Source organism: Boleophthalmus pectinirostris, unplaced genomic scaffold (genome assembly GCF_026225935.1).
Source record: "Boleophthalmus pectinirostris isolate CB_2022bp ecotype Guang Dong unplaced genomic scaffold, ASM2622593v1 HiC_scaffold_6, whole genome shotgun sequence".
Taxonomy (NCBI): domain Eukaryota; kingdom Metazoa; phylum Chordata; class Actinopteri; order Gobiiformes; family Gobiidae; genus Boleophthalmus; species Boleophthalmus pectinirostris.
In genome coordinates this window covers 11,612,318-11,630,959 of record NW_026571447.1, presented here as the reverse complement: position 1 = coordinate 11,630,959, position 18,642 = coordinate 11,612,318, and the positions used below count along the sequence as shown (strand labels likewise).

At 37.7% G+C, this 18,642-nt stretch overlaps 1 protein-coding gene across 1 annotated transcript in view; it reads right to left on the bottom strand.

The window, feature by feature from the left end:
* The window catches only part of iglon5 (IgLON family member 5), a 106,689-nt gene extending 88,648 nt beyond the window's left edge, over positions 1–18,041 (bottom strand). The window contains exons 1-3 of the mRNA XM_020940510.2: positions 18,014–18,041; positions 17,128–17,277; positions 13,270–13,348 (exon numbers count right to left, since the gene is read on the bottom strand). Coding sequence (XP_020796169.1) covers positions 13,270–13,348; positions 17,128–17,277; positions 18,014–18,041 — 257 coding nt within the window. The remainder of the gene's footprint in view (positions 1–13,269; positions 13,349–17,127; positions 17,278–18,013) is intronic.
* Positions 18,042–18,642: the final 601 nt, after the last annotated feature.

Below are 18,642 nucleotides of genomic sequence, written 5' to 3'. Positions count from 1 at the left end.
TTATTTTCTGTTGACCCATATTTTAAAAGTCACAAACCTTCGTGACCCAAGTCAATAGACATTATTCATAAATCACAAAATAAAGGTGGATTTGACCATTATTGAACATTAATGAGGATATTTTATTGTTGACTGAGTGATTGTGTTTCTGAACAATTAGTATTACTCAAGTTTTAAACAATGAAAAACAGTAACTGAACCGGCAATAAAAGGTTTCCATAAGTTGCCTGTTTGGACATTAAATGTAGTCCAGTTCTTTTTCTTTTCAACATTCAATTGAACCAGCAATGTAGCGGCTTATTGACCAACCTTACAGCCGCTTGGGAAGATCCGAGTGGGTCCTAGGGTCGTAGTTTGTGACACGCGTATGAAGGCTATTGCAAACTAATGCGCTCGGATTCAGAATGCATTTTGTATATTTTTTAACAGACATACAGCTATCCTAGCGCAGAGAAGAAGATGGACAGAACCAGTTAGAAAATAAAGGGTGAGTATAAAAAAGGAGTGGCGGTCAACAGCTACCCAGCCCTGACCCTCAGTCAAAACTAAGTGCACACTTTTAAATCCTTCCACAGGCACACATGCACACGCACCTGCCCACGTGAGCCCCGCCCCCTCTGCACCAGAGCAATACACCCACACCCTGAACCACACCGTGCACCAGTCCTGTCTCCTACAAGCAATATTGGAACAAAATAGTCAAGAAAATAATTCCAAAAAGATTAGAAATTATACAAAACATGTCTTAACATTTCAACATTTCTAATCAGATAAGTGGGCCCGGGATAGGTGTTTTTATAGAATGTTCCAGTCCGGGGTGCAGGAGGAGAGACCAAGACGCAAAAAAACTAAAAAAAATCTCTTGCGACCCACCTGATGGTCCCAACCCAGTCTTTGGGAAACAATGGATTAGTAGATAAGTGTAGTTTGTGCTGAAATGAAGTAATGGATCATAAAAGCAAAGAGACTTTTCGATATATTGTCAGCCCACGACATTATTCCAAGATGTTGATGATATTATGGTCATTGTTACATCCCTGGACATTTGCCACTACATTTAGGGCTGCACCGATCCAGTACTGTAGTATCGGAATCGGTATCAGAACTGAAAAAGCCCTAATTACATCCCTAATTACATTTCATCCATTCCTTGTCCTATTTACAGAAACAAGCTTGAGAGAGAGAGAGAGAAAGAAGAAAGAAAGGAAGAATAACAAAGAAGAAAAAAAGAGAAAGACGTATAGACAGAGAGAAACAGAGACATAAGTGTGGCGTGGGGGGGCACACATCTCCACACTCTTAAAACAAGACAGCGCATCCGAAGAGGCTTTCCATTACTCGATTAGCATCACATCTGTAGCCCCCGGCGCACATTGTATTAAGTAATCCCACCGTAAAATCATTATCGCCGTACAAATGCGCTATTCATCTATTTTTAAATTAATCACTTCTTCTGCTCTCTCTTGGTACAGGAGCCCAGAGGAGATGTGGACAGCAATAGCATCAAAATGTATTTATTCTTAATGGGCTGAATCAAAAGAAAACACAGAGCTTTGTCTGGGAGTGCCACTCGGGTATAAGTGATTGTGCATTATAATCAGGTTATTTATAAAGCTGTTTGCGCTGTGTTGTTGTCCACTGTGTTTGAGCGTGAGTGTGATTAGAGACGGCGTTCCGACTGTTGTTCTGAGGACGGAACAGAGATACTGAAAAAAAAAAAGGAAATATCTGAATAAATTAAATATGTTCTTATGATTGGCAAAGAAAATGCGTTGGGAATAAAAGTAATAAATAAATCATCTCATCCACACAGTCGCATTCATGTTGGGTTTACATTTTTTAACTTTGAATCACGTTGTTGATGTAACACTGAGGAATTCTATGGGGATCTGATTTTTGTCAGCACAAAAAAAGGTAGGTTCCCTTATTGGGATTTTAGTTGCAACAGTCTGATTATTATTAGTTTTTTTGTTTGTTTTTTAAGTTTTGGAGCTCAGTTTTTAACATCATATCATGGGATTTTAACCAGAAGTGCAGCATGTGCAGTTTAAAGGATACAAGCAAGGGCCTGTTGGATAGTGTGAAATAATGAGCCAGCTATGGACCTTTGAGATCGTATAGGCAAGGGGTTTCCAAATTGGGTGAATGTGAGCCTCCCTTTAGAGTAGGTAAAGACAGCCAAGACACCCCGCCCCAAAATCCCATCCGCCAGCCCTCCCCCACACAGAGCTTTGAAGTAAATGCTTCTTTTGTTTTCCTGGCAATGATGAGTTTCAATAACAACTAATAATATATAGTTTTTTTAATATTGTATTTTCTTTTTTTATTTAATTGCATTCATAAATGAGTTTAAACTTCATGCAAGCCTAACTGAGGTGACTTTTAACATCACTGAACATCAGTAGGTCACCAGGTCTAAACCAGGTCTAAACCAGGTCTAAACCAGGTCTAAACCAGATCTTAACCAGGACTAATCTTGGGCTTGAGCGATCAGGCGACAGTTGCACTTAGCTCCATGCGGCACAGATCTCTGCGCCGGTCCTTTCCCCACGGTCATCCGACAGTCTACATGGGCGCACTTTCGGGTCGGTCCTGACACTCAGTCCTGGTTCAGTTCTGGTTTAGTCCTGTTTTAGTCCTAGTTCAGTCCTGATTTAGTCCTCCTGAGATCAGTCCTGGGATCAGTCGTGGTGATCTGTGTGTGTTGCGCCTCCCCAGTGGTTATTTGGCGCCTCCCGGGGCAGGCAGGCCTCACCTATTGAAAACCGCTTTTCTAGGCTTTTTACACCAAATGTGGCAGAAGACCTTCCAGAGGAAACACTTCAAAGAAATGGACCATTTCACCACCAACTGAAACACCAGAGCAGAGTAAGAACACCTTTCCTGTTGTGTTCATCTGGCGCCCCCTGGACTCTGCTGTGATGCTGCAGGACACAGAGGAGGGACACTTTTGGCTCTTCCTCTCCTCAAACTACCCTGGCACAGATCTGCTGACCCTCCCTGACCAGTCCTCCTCTTAAACTGACCTTTGACTCAGACACAAAGGCCACTGAGAAGCACAGTGTAAATGTTTCTGCAGCAAAACTTCAATTTCCCTTGGGATCAATAAAGTATCTCGCTCTATTATCCTCCCACATGTAACCATGTGTTGCCCATGGATACAACAGCTAAACGCATTTCAGGAATCAATCTACCAACCTTCAGCACAGAGGGTGAACATTTCCTTGTATTGAGCAATGCAAGTTAGCAGCAAAAGGTTGGAGTAAAGTAAAGATGAGTTTTTGCAAAAGAAAAATTTGTATTGTCAAGTGGTGGTTGTAAGAAATAGTACACCTTCACCCCCACTGCTTCAGCAACTTTTATAACTCTGTAATGAATGAGTTGGAATGGATTGCAAAACCTGAAGTTGTCTGATAATACCAAAATTACATATTTGTGTATTTAAATTACAGGCTTCTGCACTTCACTACTGTTCCTAAAATTTGCAGCTTTTTGTCTCCCATGTTAGAAGAAACAGAAAGTACGGCTGATGCTGTTAATGTAGCCTACAGAAATTGCAACGTTTTCATCTCATATTATTATTATATATATTATTGCATCTGTATAATGCAACAGACACAGAAAACATGGTATTCTTAAGGGTAACAAAAACACTATATCATGTTGTTGAGGCAGTGCTGTAAGTGGCTATTTTTATGCAAATTCTGTATTATCCCAGTACATATATATATATATATATATTATATGAAATAAAGGTCTCATATTACTCAAAATGGATCCTTGTGAGCTTTAAGCCATGTTGAAACATTGTCTCACCAAAAGCAACAAACTGGAAGCTGTGTTTTGTTTCATTCACACATATTTGAGCAATCCTTTGTCTTTAGTCCAGGGGTGTCAAACATAAGGCCCAGGGGCTGGATCGGGCCCTCCAAGACCTTTAATCTGGCTCTCAACTGATTTTCTACTAAAATATTTTAATTATATTTTCTATTAAAATATTGGTAATTTTCTGCGCCGTTTAGCATAGCAGCGTCTCCAGAGCCTCTGTACGTGGCCCCTCCCACCAGAGCAGCACAAATGAAGACTTGCCTCTTTCCAAACGCTCTTAAAGGACGATCGTTTTGGCTGTTGACTGTGACACCTTCATCAACAAAATGACAAAAATGAGAAAAGTGGATGCCTCCAAGAAAAATTGACTCGTTCCTATTTGCATACAAGTTCCTGTTAAAACATTGTGTTGAAATTGTATTTTTCTTAAAGTTTCAGGTTGTTCATAATATTATAATATTTTGTAAAAGAAAGAGTTCATCAATTAAAAAAGATTTCTGTCATAGATTTGCGTTTCCCTGCACAAATATTTGAACTTATTGTTATTTTTGGGGTTTATATGTCATGAGTTTTCTGATCTGGCCCCTTTGGGCTCAAAGTAGGTTGGATACGGCCCCCGGACCAAAATGAGTTTGACACTCCTGCTTTAGTCTGTCTGCATTCCCAAAGCTCAAAATGCCCTGTTCCACTTTGTGATGTCATGCAGTAGTGGTTTTCAAATTAACGGCTACCTTTTACCTTTAGTTCAGCAGAGATTGGCAATTCCAAGGCTGAGTGTTTTTAGGTTGAACTCAGCCTCAATAAGCAGGGTTTGTGTGTTAAACCCTGTGTGTGAATGAAACAAAACACAATTCCAGGTATGTCTGTGATGAGGAAACAACATTATAACATGGGTAAAAAAAAGCGCAACATACAGTAAGCCCTTTAAGGTAGAAATGAGACGGATATTACAGGTCTGTGCGGGACAGAATTTTCAGCCCGAGCCCGCATTGTACGGTCCCGCTCCCGTAAAGAATTGTAATTTTCATTCCCGTTCATGCCCACATCTGCGATATTTTGTCCCCCTCCCTCCTGCAAATCCCGCAAGATGCAGACGCTCACTATCTTAAGGAATTGTCTAAAATGTGCCTGAGATTAGACCACATCCGCAAGTTTAGGCTGCTTAAAATGTTTTTATTAATGCCAAATAAAATATCCAGCACAAATGATTTCACTTTACACTCATATTTAGTTTGCGGGACTACATCCCACCTGCCCACACCTGCAATCAGCTTTCAAAATATGTCCCTCAACGCATTGTTTTGCATCAGCGCTGTCTGCATGTATCAAGCAGTGCACTGTTAGCATGCTAATTGCTGTAAAACTGCAAAACGCTGCTCTGGAGTTGTGTTTTGTTTCAGTCATACATATTTAACACACAAACCAGCACATTTATTTAGAGAGGGGAGCTCTTCTCTCAAACTGAAAACACTCTCTTCCAACTTGTGATATAATTTGGTAAACCAGGAAGTACTCCACTGTGTTTTTAAACTCCATACACCTTGGTTAGAACAATTTTTTGCCTCATCATCCTCTAAACTGCACATCATTTTTGCGTCACTTCTCCACCTCCTCTGCTCATCATTTATTTAAGAGCTTGTGACACTAACCAAGCACCTGTGTTGTTATTTAGGGAAACAATAGAGACATTCTTCAGCGGAGGATGGATTTTAGCCTGAGAGCGTATTCCGTTTAGTGATCGCACAAATAACTGCTATAGATCCCTGTGTTTGGGCGCATTGATGCACGGCTGCAGGCTACACTCCTGATGACATTATGGATCGACCTTTTTAATTTACAACTTTGGCTCTCGGTGTAAACAAATATTGGCAGAGCAGCAACTGGCTTCAACACAAAGGATTTTCCAGTGTAAGAAATGCTACTTCAAAGGGCTGTATCTGTATTTTTATCATCGTAAAAATGTGAAAAATGGGACTAGTTAATTTTAAAGGTTTTATATTATGTAAAATTGACTACTGTGAGCGATAAGTTCTGTTAGATTGTTCTTACCTTATGAAAAACATACCTGGAGTTGTGTTTTGTTTCATTCACACATGTTTGAGTAACACTTATTATTAGTATTAGTATTAGTATTAGTATTAGTATTATTAGTCCATCTCCATAGCTCAAAATGCTCATATAATGGTTGTTCTTTGTACCTTTTCTTCAAATTGGCAATTCCAGGGCTGATGTTGTCCAAATGATTCTAGTGAAGGTGTATGGAGTTTAAAAACACAGTGCGGTGGTTCCTGTTTTACCACATGACATCACAAGGTGGCACAGAGTGTTTAGTGTTTGAGAGAAAAAAACAGCCTAAATATGAAGGATTTGTGTGTTAAATGTGTGACCCAAACAAAACACAACTCCAGGTACGTTTGTGATGAGAAAACATTATAACATAAACCAGATAATGCTTTCAGTTATTTGTTTTTGTCATATAATGATCGTGTAATTTAGGCTACGTTCAGACGGCAGGGCTCAATTTGGATTTTCTTGTGAAATCCGATTTATTTATTTTTTTTGGCACAGTCGTTCACATTTCCAGTTAAATGCGACTTGCATGTGATTTCTAGTGTGAACTTTAAACGGCCCAAAAGTGTCCCGCTTGTGCATTGGAGGACACGACGACATCACATGCAACGACCATGCTCAGTGTTTCCAGAAGTCGCCTAAACGCTGAGCTTGTCGCCCAAAATATGGTCCAGTTCTTCGTAAAATGGACAGGTTATACGTCCACGGCCGCTTCATTTGTTTGAGACTTTAGCCTCCTTGTATTTCACTCACAGGGCTCTTTATTCCTTCCTTTATTTATGCCTGTAGTCGCTCTCGGCCATTTCTTTCCGGTTCCGATAAGACTCCTCAAATTTGTCTGAAAACAGTAATCCACCCAATTTTTAATAAACTCTCTAACCACACTTTCCTTCACTTTGGCCGTTCAGACGAGTCGCGTGTCAAAAGATCACAAAGGACCGTATATCTAAGCAGCTTGGGTCGCATTTGAAAAAAATCTGGTCTGTACTGTCTTTAAAAAGATCAGATACAGGTTGCGAAATCAAATTTGGGTCACTTCAGGCTGCAGTCTGAACGTAGCCAAAGTCACATTTTGGCCCTTGTTAATATTACGGTTGCTATGTAACATTCCTATAACTATGCCACATCTTCTGCCCATGCCTAATCAGGAATTTCAATTATAAACACCACTAAATATACAAAATTTGAAAAAAATTGTTAACTATGTTTTAGAGAAATGAGTTATCATAGTTGTCATATTCATTTTACAGTTTGCATTGATCCAAAGTTATTCCTCACTTACCTTATACATTCTGTGCATCCTAACTATTCACCTCGATGAGTTTATAAGCACTTTTCACAACTTTCAGAGGCCAGAGTGGAGTTTTGTTGTCACGGTAAAGCTAATAACAACTAACATGCTATCCACGTACTTCCTCATTACCAATAAAGTGCTTTATAATTAGATGGACACAGTACAAAGTGGACTTATTTTGACCTCAAGAGCTGCTTACACAATATAGCTGTACATGATTCATTTTGAATACATGGAGAAAAAAAATAGTTCTGGGCCTTTAAGGGAATAAAGGGAATGACTCAGAGGATTTTGTTTACATCTTGTCGGATTTGCTAAAAACGGTCAATGCAATACGGATTTTAAAAATGCATATGCCATTGGTGTATAAATCCCCTTTAATAATTTAAGGATTGATTCAATATTTTTAGACCATTTTTCCGCCAGTAGACTTTGGACCTCCAAGGTGTCTTTGCTCTACTCATTTACATGTAAATAAGACAGTGTTTGCTACAGTGAAAAACAAGGAGCCAGGAGCTGTTTGAGTTTGCCCTTACATTATATTATAGCTACCTTCACTGGTTCAATAGTTTGAGGCACAGCTAAAAATTAAAAGTTATAAAAATATAAAAATAAAGTCTTGGCAAAGGCTTTGTCTCTTAGGGACACCAGTGACTTCAATATTAAGTTTGGAGAAAGTCCCAATAACTTTCTGAAGCCTACTCACGGGTACAGATATAATGGCAGCTCTTAAAGGTGCACTGCGCAACTTTTCTAGTGGAGGGTCTGCCACCTGCTTGTATTGCAGGGGTGTCCAAATTTTTTTCATCAAGGGCCACATATCTAAACACAGATGAAGCAGAGGGCTGATCCAGGGCCATAGACTGGTGCTCAATACAGGGAATAATTGAAATATGTGCATGTTTAACACGTTAGAATGAACCATCAGTTTTTATTCATGCTAAGATCCTTAAAACCACACACTAAATATTAAATATTAGTTTTATCAAGGTAGATTTTCAGAAAAGTTGCAGTATAAAGTTCATTTTTAATTGATGCAAGGTAATTTGGGCCAATTCACCTGGAAGCTTGAGGGCCAATAAAATTTGTCTGAGGGCCGCATTTGGCCCCCATAGTTTGGACATGTCGGTCTTATTGCTTTGTCTGGAATGTTCCACAGTATAGATTAACCCTACCGATCACTAGGGAGACAAGCAGGTTACAGCATTACAGTTCAGATCTGTGGAGAGTCGCCCCTATTCACAGAAGGAATTATTATATTTTTTAACAATAGAAACCCCTGTAATTAATTAATGCCAGATGTATGTATATGTTTAATGTCATACCATGGAACATTCCAGGAAAAGCAATAACATCTCCATGGAGACAAGTAGGTACCGAACCCTCTACCAGAAAAGTTTAAGGTAGAAAAGAGATGGGCATGTGCTTGTCTGTATGCACCGGTAATCATAAAACATTTTGTCCAACAAGAATCAGGAGGTGCACTGTTAGCATGTTAGTTGTTGTAAGCTTTACAGTGAAGGCAAAACTCTGCACTGGTCTCTGAGAGTTGTGAAACACACTTATAAACTCTCATTGGTGAATAATTAGGATATTCAGAATGCATAAGTTAAGTGAGGAATAACTTTGGACCTCTGCAGTGGTTCAAATATGCTACCTCTGTTTTTTTCACCATTTGAAGATGTGAAAATCACGTATACTACTTTTACATGTAAGCTTAATCATAGACGAGTTACTAGCTTAGTCCTAATAACTACTTTTTGAAGAATATTCATGGGTGTCAGCTTCTATTTCATATAGAAAAGAAAAAGAGCAAAGAGCAGAGTACCCAGAGCTAGAGGACAAATCCAGGAGCTAAGGCCCCAGTCACCCACAAAAGCCCTGAGAATGCTGAGATTAAGGGGGCTACACCAAAAAAGCCATTAAACATCACAGAGGCAGCAGACTTTTGAGGCCCAGTCAAAAGATGTGTTTTGAATTGTTAATTTATACGGCAGCACTGCCAGATATTAATCACCCTGAAAACCATGACTTGTTGCTGGAAAAGCAGTTTGATAATAGTTTTTATAATAGTTTTCTTAAGCATTATCTTCAGTCATGTTTTAATGTCACTAAATTGTTTAAAATATCATAATTGGCTATAACATAAAATCATGTTTTTTTTAATGTTTTGGATGTTTTTATTACACTGAAGACAATAAAACAAACAAACAAAAAAAACAAAAACTTGTGTTTTTACTCTGAGCACACTTGCATCTCCGCAAACCCAACTCTTATTTGGACTGGAGGAGGGTCTCTTCCTGCTTATGAAAATGTTCCTAAAACAGATCTATTTCCATGGAAAACTTTACAATGTATATGGTTTAGCTTTCTATTTCCATAGAATCATGCCGGTGATGTGCCACCACCAGAAAGTTACACAGTGTTGTTTTAATTAATTTGACTGCCTTTATCCATGCCAAAGTGGGTAGTAATATTACCTATTCCAAAGAAGTACTTGCAATAGTAATGGTGCAGAACTATAGTTACTATAGTATTAGTATTAGTAGCAGTATTGTTCGGTGATGAATGATAAATACTTCCCTGTTTGAATGATAAATACATCCCTCCACAAAGTGTGTGCCACAATCCTTCATAAGTGTCTCCTCTTAATACAGTGGATACTTGTAAATATTTATGTGGAAGGTGACAGTAGAACTTACCTGAGCATCCATCAGTACTGAGCTCATTGAGACTTTCTATAATAAGTGAACACAGTTGAAAAGAAATGTTAGCCTCATTAGCATACTGTAAGACTTACAAATGTATTTTTCATTAATGCAAATTAGAGCCTCTGTTTGATCTGCCTCTGCTCAGTATTCTCCACGTTTCACTATATGCAGTGTACACTTCTGCTTCTGCTCTCATGGACTTGTGCATGTTGACATCTGAGAGGCATGTCTTTTGTTGTTTACAGTCACACTCCAGTATTTCACACACAATGAATTTAAACATGTTCTAGAATCAGAGAGCACACGCCACTTTATAATACAGAGTTCAGAATAAGAGTAATGAACAAAAGCAAAAGCCCTGTTTAGCTGCAGTTGCTGAAACTCATTTGACACGAGTCGTTATTCCATTTAAATATAATTTTGAGGAGGTCACCTGCTTGTCTCCATGGATATGTTGATGTTTGGTTGAAATGTTCCACAGTATGGCATTAGACTCATCCAACAAACCATGTTACAGGTCAGATCCATAGAGAGGCGACCCAGCTCACTACAAGAATTCAATGTATTATTGAAAGATAAATATTTAATGCCATAACGTGGAACATGTCAGAACAACATATCCATGGAGACAAGCAGGAGGCAGACCCTCCATGAATGCATTATATTTAGCAAGAAAAAAATGTCATCCAGTCAAAATCATCATACACAATGTCCCACTGGAACAGGTTTATGAGAGGAACAAATGACCATAAATTGTGTTTGTCACGTGGAATGTTGCAAAGTCAAATACATCTTAGACCCCAAATCCTTGTGTCTCTTATATAACTCTCGAGTATTACCATATGTATGACATACTGCCTTGAGATATGTGGAAAACATACGAAACAAGCGTATAGCTACAAAAACATGCTGAGCGGCTCATTAGTAGAGTGTGATCAACATACTCATGAGCTGTTTACTGCTGCCAAAGTCCAGAAATATAATGATCTGGTGGATTGCTTATTTTATAAATAACTGCTTATTTGTTAAAACACACTCTGTATGAATCTAGAGCATCATTTATGTTCACTAAACCTAAAATGGCAAGTGAGAAGTCCAAGGGGTGAATGTGTGGAACAGTTTAGATGATGATCTAAAGTTTGTATTCATTGTTTATGTTTAAAGGAATGTTTAAAGTCATGAAGTCTTATTTAGCACAGAAAAGATTAAATCATGAAGCTTATTCTTGTTTATAGAACGTATTCTATTGTTAATTGAGCACAATGTAGTAATGTGAAAAGGATAAGCATAATAAGATAAGCGTCACCCTATACTTTTTCAGTCTTGTATTTGGTTTGATTTACCTGAGTGAGACAATCTATTTTAATTATGTTGACCGAATAAATACTAAAACTAAACTAAATGAACTCCACCGAAAATGTTACATGGTGCGCCTTTAAGGACACATTAGAGAAGATATTGATGAGATGAACCCAAAACGCAACGTCAAATGCAAAGGACAAATTCTCCTACAGAAAATATAGTGTACTTCAACTGCTACACATGTACATAGAACTAATATCAGAGTAAACACACAAACCTCCCTATAAACTGATCCTCCATCCCAACCAACATCCAGTATTAAACCCAGCGAATGTATTTAACCACAGATAAGATCACAGATTTCTATACAAAGTGTGTTGAGGATCCCCAGTCTGGAGCGCGTCTGAAGCGGGAGCTAATTACAGCGCTAAGGGTCTGACTGTGACACCTGACAGGCTGGATTACTCTGTTAGCCACAAAGCAGCGCTGGTGTGGAAGACTTCATGCAGGAGACAGGGGGCTGGGACTGAAATAGCGCTGTGCTTTGTGGTGTAATGAGCTGATTCAAAAGCAGGTGATAGACCAATGCACTGTACTCCACCTTTACAAAAATAACAGGAACAATTGCTTAAAGAGAGAATGTATGAACTGTTATGGAACCGCTTTCATCTTAAAGAGTTTATATTGTGGAAAATGGATTCTTGTGAGGTTTAAGCCATGTTATAATGTTGTTACCTCCTCAAAAAACATACCTGGAGTTGTGTTTTGTTTCATTCACACGTTTTAGTAACCTTACATTATTAGTCTCAAAATGCTCTCCTTGTCCACCTTGTGATGTCATGAAGTGGTAGTTTTCAAGTAAACAGCCACCTTTTACCTTTTGATCACTAGAGTTAGGCAACTCCAGGGCTGAGTGTTTTAGTTTGAACTCCAGGGCTGAAATTACCCAAATGATTCTAGTGAAGGTATGGAGTTTAAAAATCATGGAGTACTTCCTTTATTACCACATGACATCACAAGGTGCACAGAGTGTTTTTGAGAGCAAAGCCAGCCTAAATATGCAGAATTTGTGTGTTAAACATGTGTGAATGAAACAAAACACAACTCCAGGTCTGTTTGTGATGACAAAATAACATTAAAAACTTTACGGTAAAACTAACAACAAGTAGCATTCTTAAGATGCACTTCCTGTTTCGCTGAGAGTAAAACATTCTACCAGAGGTGGGGACATGCAAGTTGTGACTTGGACTCAAGTCAAATCACTATTTTTAGGACTTGAGACTTGACTTGATCAAACTGAATAAGACTTGGGACTTGACTTGGACTTGAAGGTCAGTGACTTGAGAAGCACTTTTAAATCTGAATTCTTTCTATTCTGACCATAATGATTCACACTAAAATCTTGTCAAGACATTTAAAAAGGAAACATTCTACAACTCAATTTCTACAACTCTTATCTACATATATAAATATACTATGATTTTTTTTTAAAGAACAATTAAGTTTAAAATTCATATAAGTTGCAAAAATCTATGCTATATTTGGTACTTTGGTTTAAAGACTTGAAATGAACTGAAGTTCAAAGCAGACGACTTAGACTTGACTTGGACTTATGGGCCAGTGACTCGAGACTCGACTTGGACTTGCCTGTATTTGACATGGGACTTCAGTCAGACTTGAGGTCAAAGACTTGAGACTTACTTGAGACTTGGAAAACAACGATTTGGTCCCACCTCTGTGTTCTACTATTAAATGCAGACAGCTGACACATGGTCTCATTTTACTTAATTTCATGAGAAAAAAAAAAAATAATCTGGTACAGGGCTTTTAAATCATTTTCCGCTCTTTAATAAGCCTATCTACATTTTCTTTTCTGAATTTAATCAAATTCATTCACAGCTGCAGTAATGATGTAGATTTTGATCACAAATCATTTTGGTTAAAGTCAGAAAAACACAGAAAATGGTTTGTATCTGTCTAATCTATCATCCATCAGTTATCAGCATTGAGCGAGGGAGAAAAACACAGAACATAGAACACCTTTGAAGAGAGGATGAGACTCACCTGAGAGTGACACTGTCCCCCTCCAGCACTGTGATGTTATCAGGCATGTGTGTGAGCTCTACCCCCTGCACACTGGAGCCTGAAACACAAGAAAACAAATACACTTTTAGTACACATGAACACATATCAGAATTAGGAAATCTAGTCTGGGAAGGAACACGATCCAAAACTAATTTATTATCAAAGTACATTAAAGAGAAGGCTCATGACAGGAGTGCCATGATGGAAGTTGTTTTTCGGACTATAAGTCACACTTTTTTTCATGGTTTGGGTGGTCCTGTGAATTATACACCAGTGTGACTTATATATATCAAAATGTTCACACTGACAGGCGTGAGAGGGCATGCTAAAGCTTGTGTGTCAGTATCTGCTGCTCCTATTACTCCTGTATCACGGTCACTTGGCCCTTTACTGCACGTTTCGTGCAGAAACAACAGTTGTTCTGCTGCAAGTAGCGAAATATGCAGCTGAAAACGGTAATCGAACAGCAGAAAGAAAGTTTGGAGTGAGCGAGAAACTTGTGACAACCGGGAGGTTGCACCATGCAACTTTCCTGGAAGTCATTGGATGGATTGACAAAGCCTGGACTTCAGTGACAACCAAAACCATCCTGTCAGCGCTCTGTTTACCACCAGAGGTCACACAGTTGCCATAGATCTATAATAATTTATTGTAGTTCTATGGGAGTTGCTCAGAAGTGACACAGGGATGAAGAATTCAATGGATTTAGTGATTTGGATTGAAACTGAGAGTTTGGTAAACTTGATATGTTATGTTGTTTATGCTTTAGTTATCTGAATAACTGTTCATATGTTATGTTAACATATTCAAGATGAAATGTCGGGTTTGGGGGAAATAAATTTCCCCCCAAAAGTGCGACCTATAGTCCAGTGCTACTTATATGTCTTTTTCTTCTTCATAACACATTTTTTGGCTGGTCCGACTTATACTCCGGAGCATCTTATAGTCTGAAAAATACACTATGTGCAGAGAATTATACTATTTTACTATTACTGCACATTTACTGTTGTTATAATTATTAACAGAAAAATACAGAAAAAAAAAAGATAACTGATTCATGACATCAGAATAATTAATTCATTACCAACCAAACAAATGATACGGCCTATACAGGGGTTAGTTCCCAAATGTTTCTCCCCACTCTCACCCTAATTTCACACGATCAAATAAAGCCATTACTATAAACTTGCTGAAGTATGTGTCGGCTCTGAATTTCACAGCACCTATAGCACCTTTGTCACTGAAGTCTTTTAACACATCTTTTTATTATGTTCTTTGCAGTTTAGCCTCAGGTAATGTTCATCTTAAATATATGAGCATAAAAGTTGAACAATTTTACAAAGTATACTCTTAGGAAAATAACATCTGGCACTTAAGTCAATTAACCCAGTGTCAAAATCACACTGTTTATATATTTCAAAAATAAATTTGATCCAACAAATCTTTATTTGTCCTTATATGTATAATGTATGGTTACTATAGCAACTTCAGCACTTGCATGAAAGTAACTAAGAATAAGACAGTTCAGCCAGTGTTCCAAATTGGTTAATATGTATTGTATTATCATATTTAAAAGTTTCCAAAAAGTGATTTATATATAGGTTAAAGGGGAATTGTGTAACTTTTCTGTCATTTCTCTGCCTATAATGTTCCACAGTATGACATTAAACAGCTCTACCTTACATTTATTCTATTACATGTGGTTTTATAGCTCAAAAACACATAAACAATACAGGCATTCTGACTGTGAGAGGGGTCGCCACTCCATAGATCTGACCTGTACCTTGGTCTGGTTTGGTCTCAATGAAGATAAAAAGGTTTAATACCATACTGTGAAACATTCTAGACAAAGCAACAACATGTCCACGAAGAAAAGCATTTCACGGACCTCCACTAGGAAAGTTACACAGTGCAACTTTAATAAATTACAGATTATGACATATACCAAACTTATTTTACTCCTGTAGCTTTGAAAAGACTGTATAAGAACTGCAAATGTCCTATAAAATTCAGCAGCAGTGGGTCCTCTGTACAGTGAGGTTGGGGCACACATACTACACAGCCACGGCATTAATGATAAACAGTCCTTGGGCTGAGGCTATTTATACAGGCCGTTTTAACAAGGCAATTCAAAGTCTACAAACTAATTAAAAAGTGACATAAAATTAAACAAGCACGTTAAATTAAAGCTCATTGTGATAAAATGAAAGGAAGCAGCAGCACAGAAATTACAAGAGCACGGAGTTGGCGAATTTTAAATGTAACACGGACAAAAATACACTCCGTTTTGCATATTGGCGAAACACAGTGACAATGGTAATGAAAGTGTTTGGAAGAGTTGTCTTAAGAATGCTGTGAAATAAATGCGATTTCATTTGGTGTTGTCAGGTTTTAACGCACTGGGCACAAGCAAAACTCATTATTTTATCATCATGCTTATTCTGGGTGGACAGGAGCATCTGCTTTTAAACATAACAAAATATGATAGTGAGGATATTTTCGTTTTTTATTCCCACCTTGTTTATTGCAAGGGATATGAATAGTATTCGTCTTCACTGATTGGACGGTCATCCAATTAAAAATAAAATCCACTTTCTCTCCTGTCAATCATCACATAATTGACTCTTGTGAGGTTTAAGCCATGTTATAATGTTGTTACCTTCTCAAAAACATACGTGAAGTTGTATTTTGTTTCATTCACATATGTGAGTAATCTTTAATCAACAAAAAAATACTGATACAAATTCCACAAGGTCTTCTTTTTTATCGAAGCACAAAGAGTTAGGCAGTTCATGTAGAAACAAACTGCTCCTGCGACATTTAAAAAAAATAAAATAAAATTCTTGTATACAAAAATTATAATTTAACTGTAAACTAAAGGAAGAAATAATACATATTTCCTTCTTTTTATTCAAAAATAAAACAACTCAACTCAACTCAAGCACATCTTTGCATTAACTCTGTTAACCATAGGAGAACCGTAACACTGAGCTCCTTCAGCACAAGAAGCTTGGGAGGTTCCTCACCAACAGTAAGAAGCTGTGAGGTATCCCACAATCCACTGCACAGATCAAACCAAATGTTTCCATATACTTTTGTACAAATTCTACACTGCAGCAGATTATTAATTAAAATCTTCTGCATAAATAAACTTTACATTTCTAAACTTTACGACAGATAATCCATAATCACTATAGAACCAAATCAGCTCATTTCAGATTCTAATGTGTTAAATGCAGTTTTGTGCACTTTTCTTTACGTTTCACAGAAACAAAACTTAAAACCGAGATATCGCCCACCCCCTAATTTGTACATCTCCAAAGCTCAAAATGCTCTGTTCCATCTTGTGATGTCATGAAGTGGTAGTTTTCAAGTTAATGTCTACCTTTTGCCTTTAGTTCAGCAGAGATTGGCAATTCTAGGGCTGAAATCATCAAAATGATTCCAAATGAATGTGTACAGAGTTTAAAAACACAGTGGAGCACTTCCTGTATTACCACATAGTATCATAAACATCGAGTGTTTTCTGTTTGAGGAAAAAAAAAAAAAAACTCTGCCTAAATATGCAGAATTTGTGTGTTAAATTACATTTGTGTGTGTGAATAAAACAAAACACGACTCTAGACATATTTGTGATGACGAAACAACATTATAACATAGATCAGAAAACAGCACAGTATAGGAGCTTTAAATGAAGTAAATGAAGTGAAAAAGACAGACCATAGAATCTAATAATACCACTTTCACTACTGTACTATGAAAAACTATGTTGCAAATAAATACAGACTTGATTAAAGACAAAAAGGTAATCTTATACGCTCTGTACTGACCACATACTTGAATAGTGATTGGGGCTTTGGCTGCATTCTAGAGGGATGTACCTTCTTGAATGGGCCTGATAATGAGCCAGGGGAAGACGATTCACACCAGAGCCACCAGAGCGTGAAATGAAGCCAGCAACTGTAGCACTGGGAAACTCCATACTGACTACCAATACACACAAGTATATATAGGATACACTGTACAAATGCACACACGGGGAGAACAGGTATTGGACTCAAGACTAAAATGTAATGTTTTTTTTTTATTGCAAGAGAGAAAAAAACTAGGTTAAAGGTGTACTATGAAACTTTTCTGGTGGGTGTTCCGTCATCTGGTTGTCTCTATAGAGGTTGTAGTTTTTGCTTTATCTGGAATGTTCCACAGTATGGCATTAACGTCTGAACAGAGTTTTAAGTCTCGTCTTGTGACCTACTTTTATTCTCTGGCTTTTAACACTGCGTGAGTTGCGTGGTCCTCTGTGACTTTTATTTTATTTTTATGCTGTTAGTTTTATTGTCTTAACAAGGACTAGCGGAGTTACGTAGAGCTTTATTTTATACTTCCATTGGATATGATTTATTTGTATTTTGCAGCACTTTGGAAACTGCTTTGTTTAAGAAATCTGCTATATAAATTAAGTGGATTTGGATTGGATTAAACTCTTCTTGGAAACAGGTTGAATTCGTACTGTGAGTTGGCTTGCCTCTCCACAGATCTAACTTGGCCTGGTGTCGTCTCTGCTTACATACATGAGCTGAATGGGTAGCGCTTTAAATGACTTGCAATAATAGTCACTGTGGTAGTTGTGGTGGTACTTTTGGCTGGTAATTATACTGATAAAGACCATATTGTAAAGTGCTTCCACTGAATGCTGTACTTGGAGACAAGCAGGTGCCCATACCTTCTGCCAGAATATCTACACAGTACATCTTTAATAGACCTGTATTACACAAAATGTTTTCTTTTAGAGCTTTAATCCATGTTATAATCTTTTTACCTCATCAAAAACATACCTGAAGATGTGTTTTGTTTCATTCTCACATGTCTCAGTAATCCTGCATTTAATTGTCTGTCTCCAAACCTCAAAATAATCTGTTCCACACTGTAGGCATGTAACAATAATGGAAATATCATGATATCGTATCGTCAATAATATCGTGGACCATCACAATATATCAAATTACAAGTCTCTTCGCTTAAATTAAGAGTTATGGTGCAGCAATAGCTAAAAAAGACAGAGGGAACTACATAGACCATGATCCTTTGTTCCATTTCAGTGTAGACTACAAGAAGAAATAACAGTTCTAAGCACTTTTAAGTCTTAGTTCTTTGGATTAAGTCTTGTCAAGGCTAATTATTATTACTTGTATTATTATTATTGTTGTATTGTTGGATATTGTTACATCCCTAATTAAGCCTCCCCACCATATTGTGAACTTTCCCATGATATCGCAGTAAATATCATATGACTTGGATATCGTTACTCCCCTACCACATTGTGATGTCATGAAGAGGTAGTTCTTAAGTTAA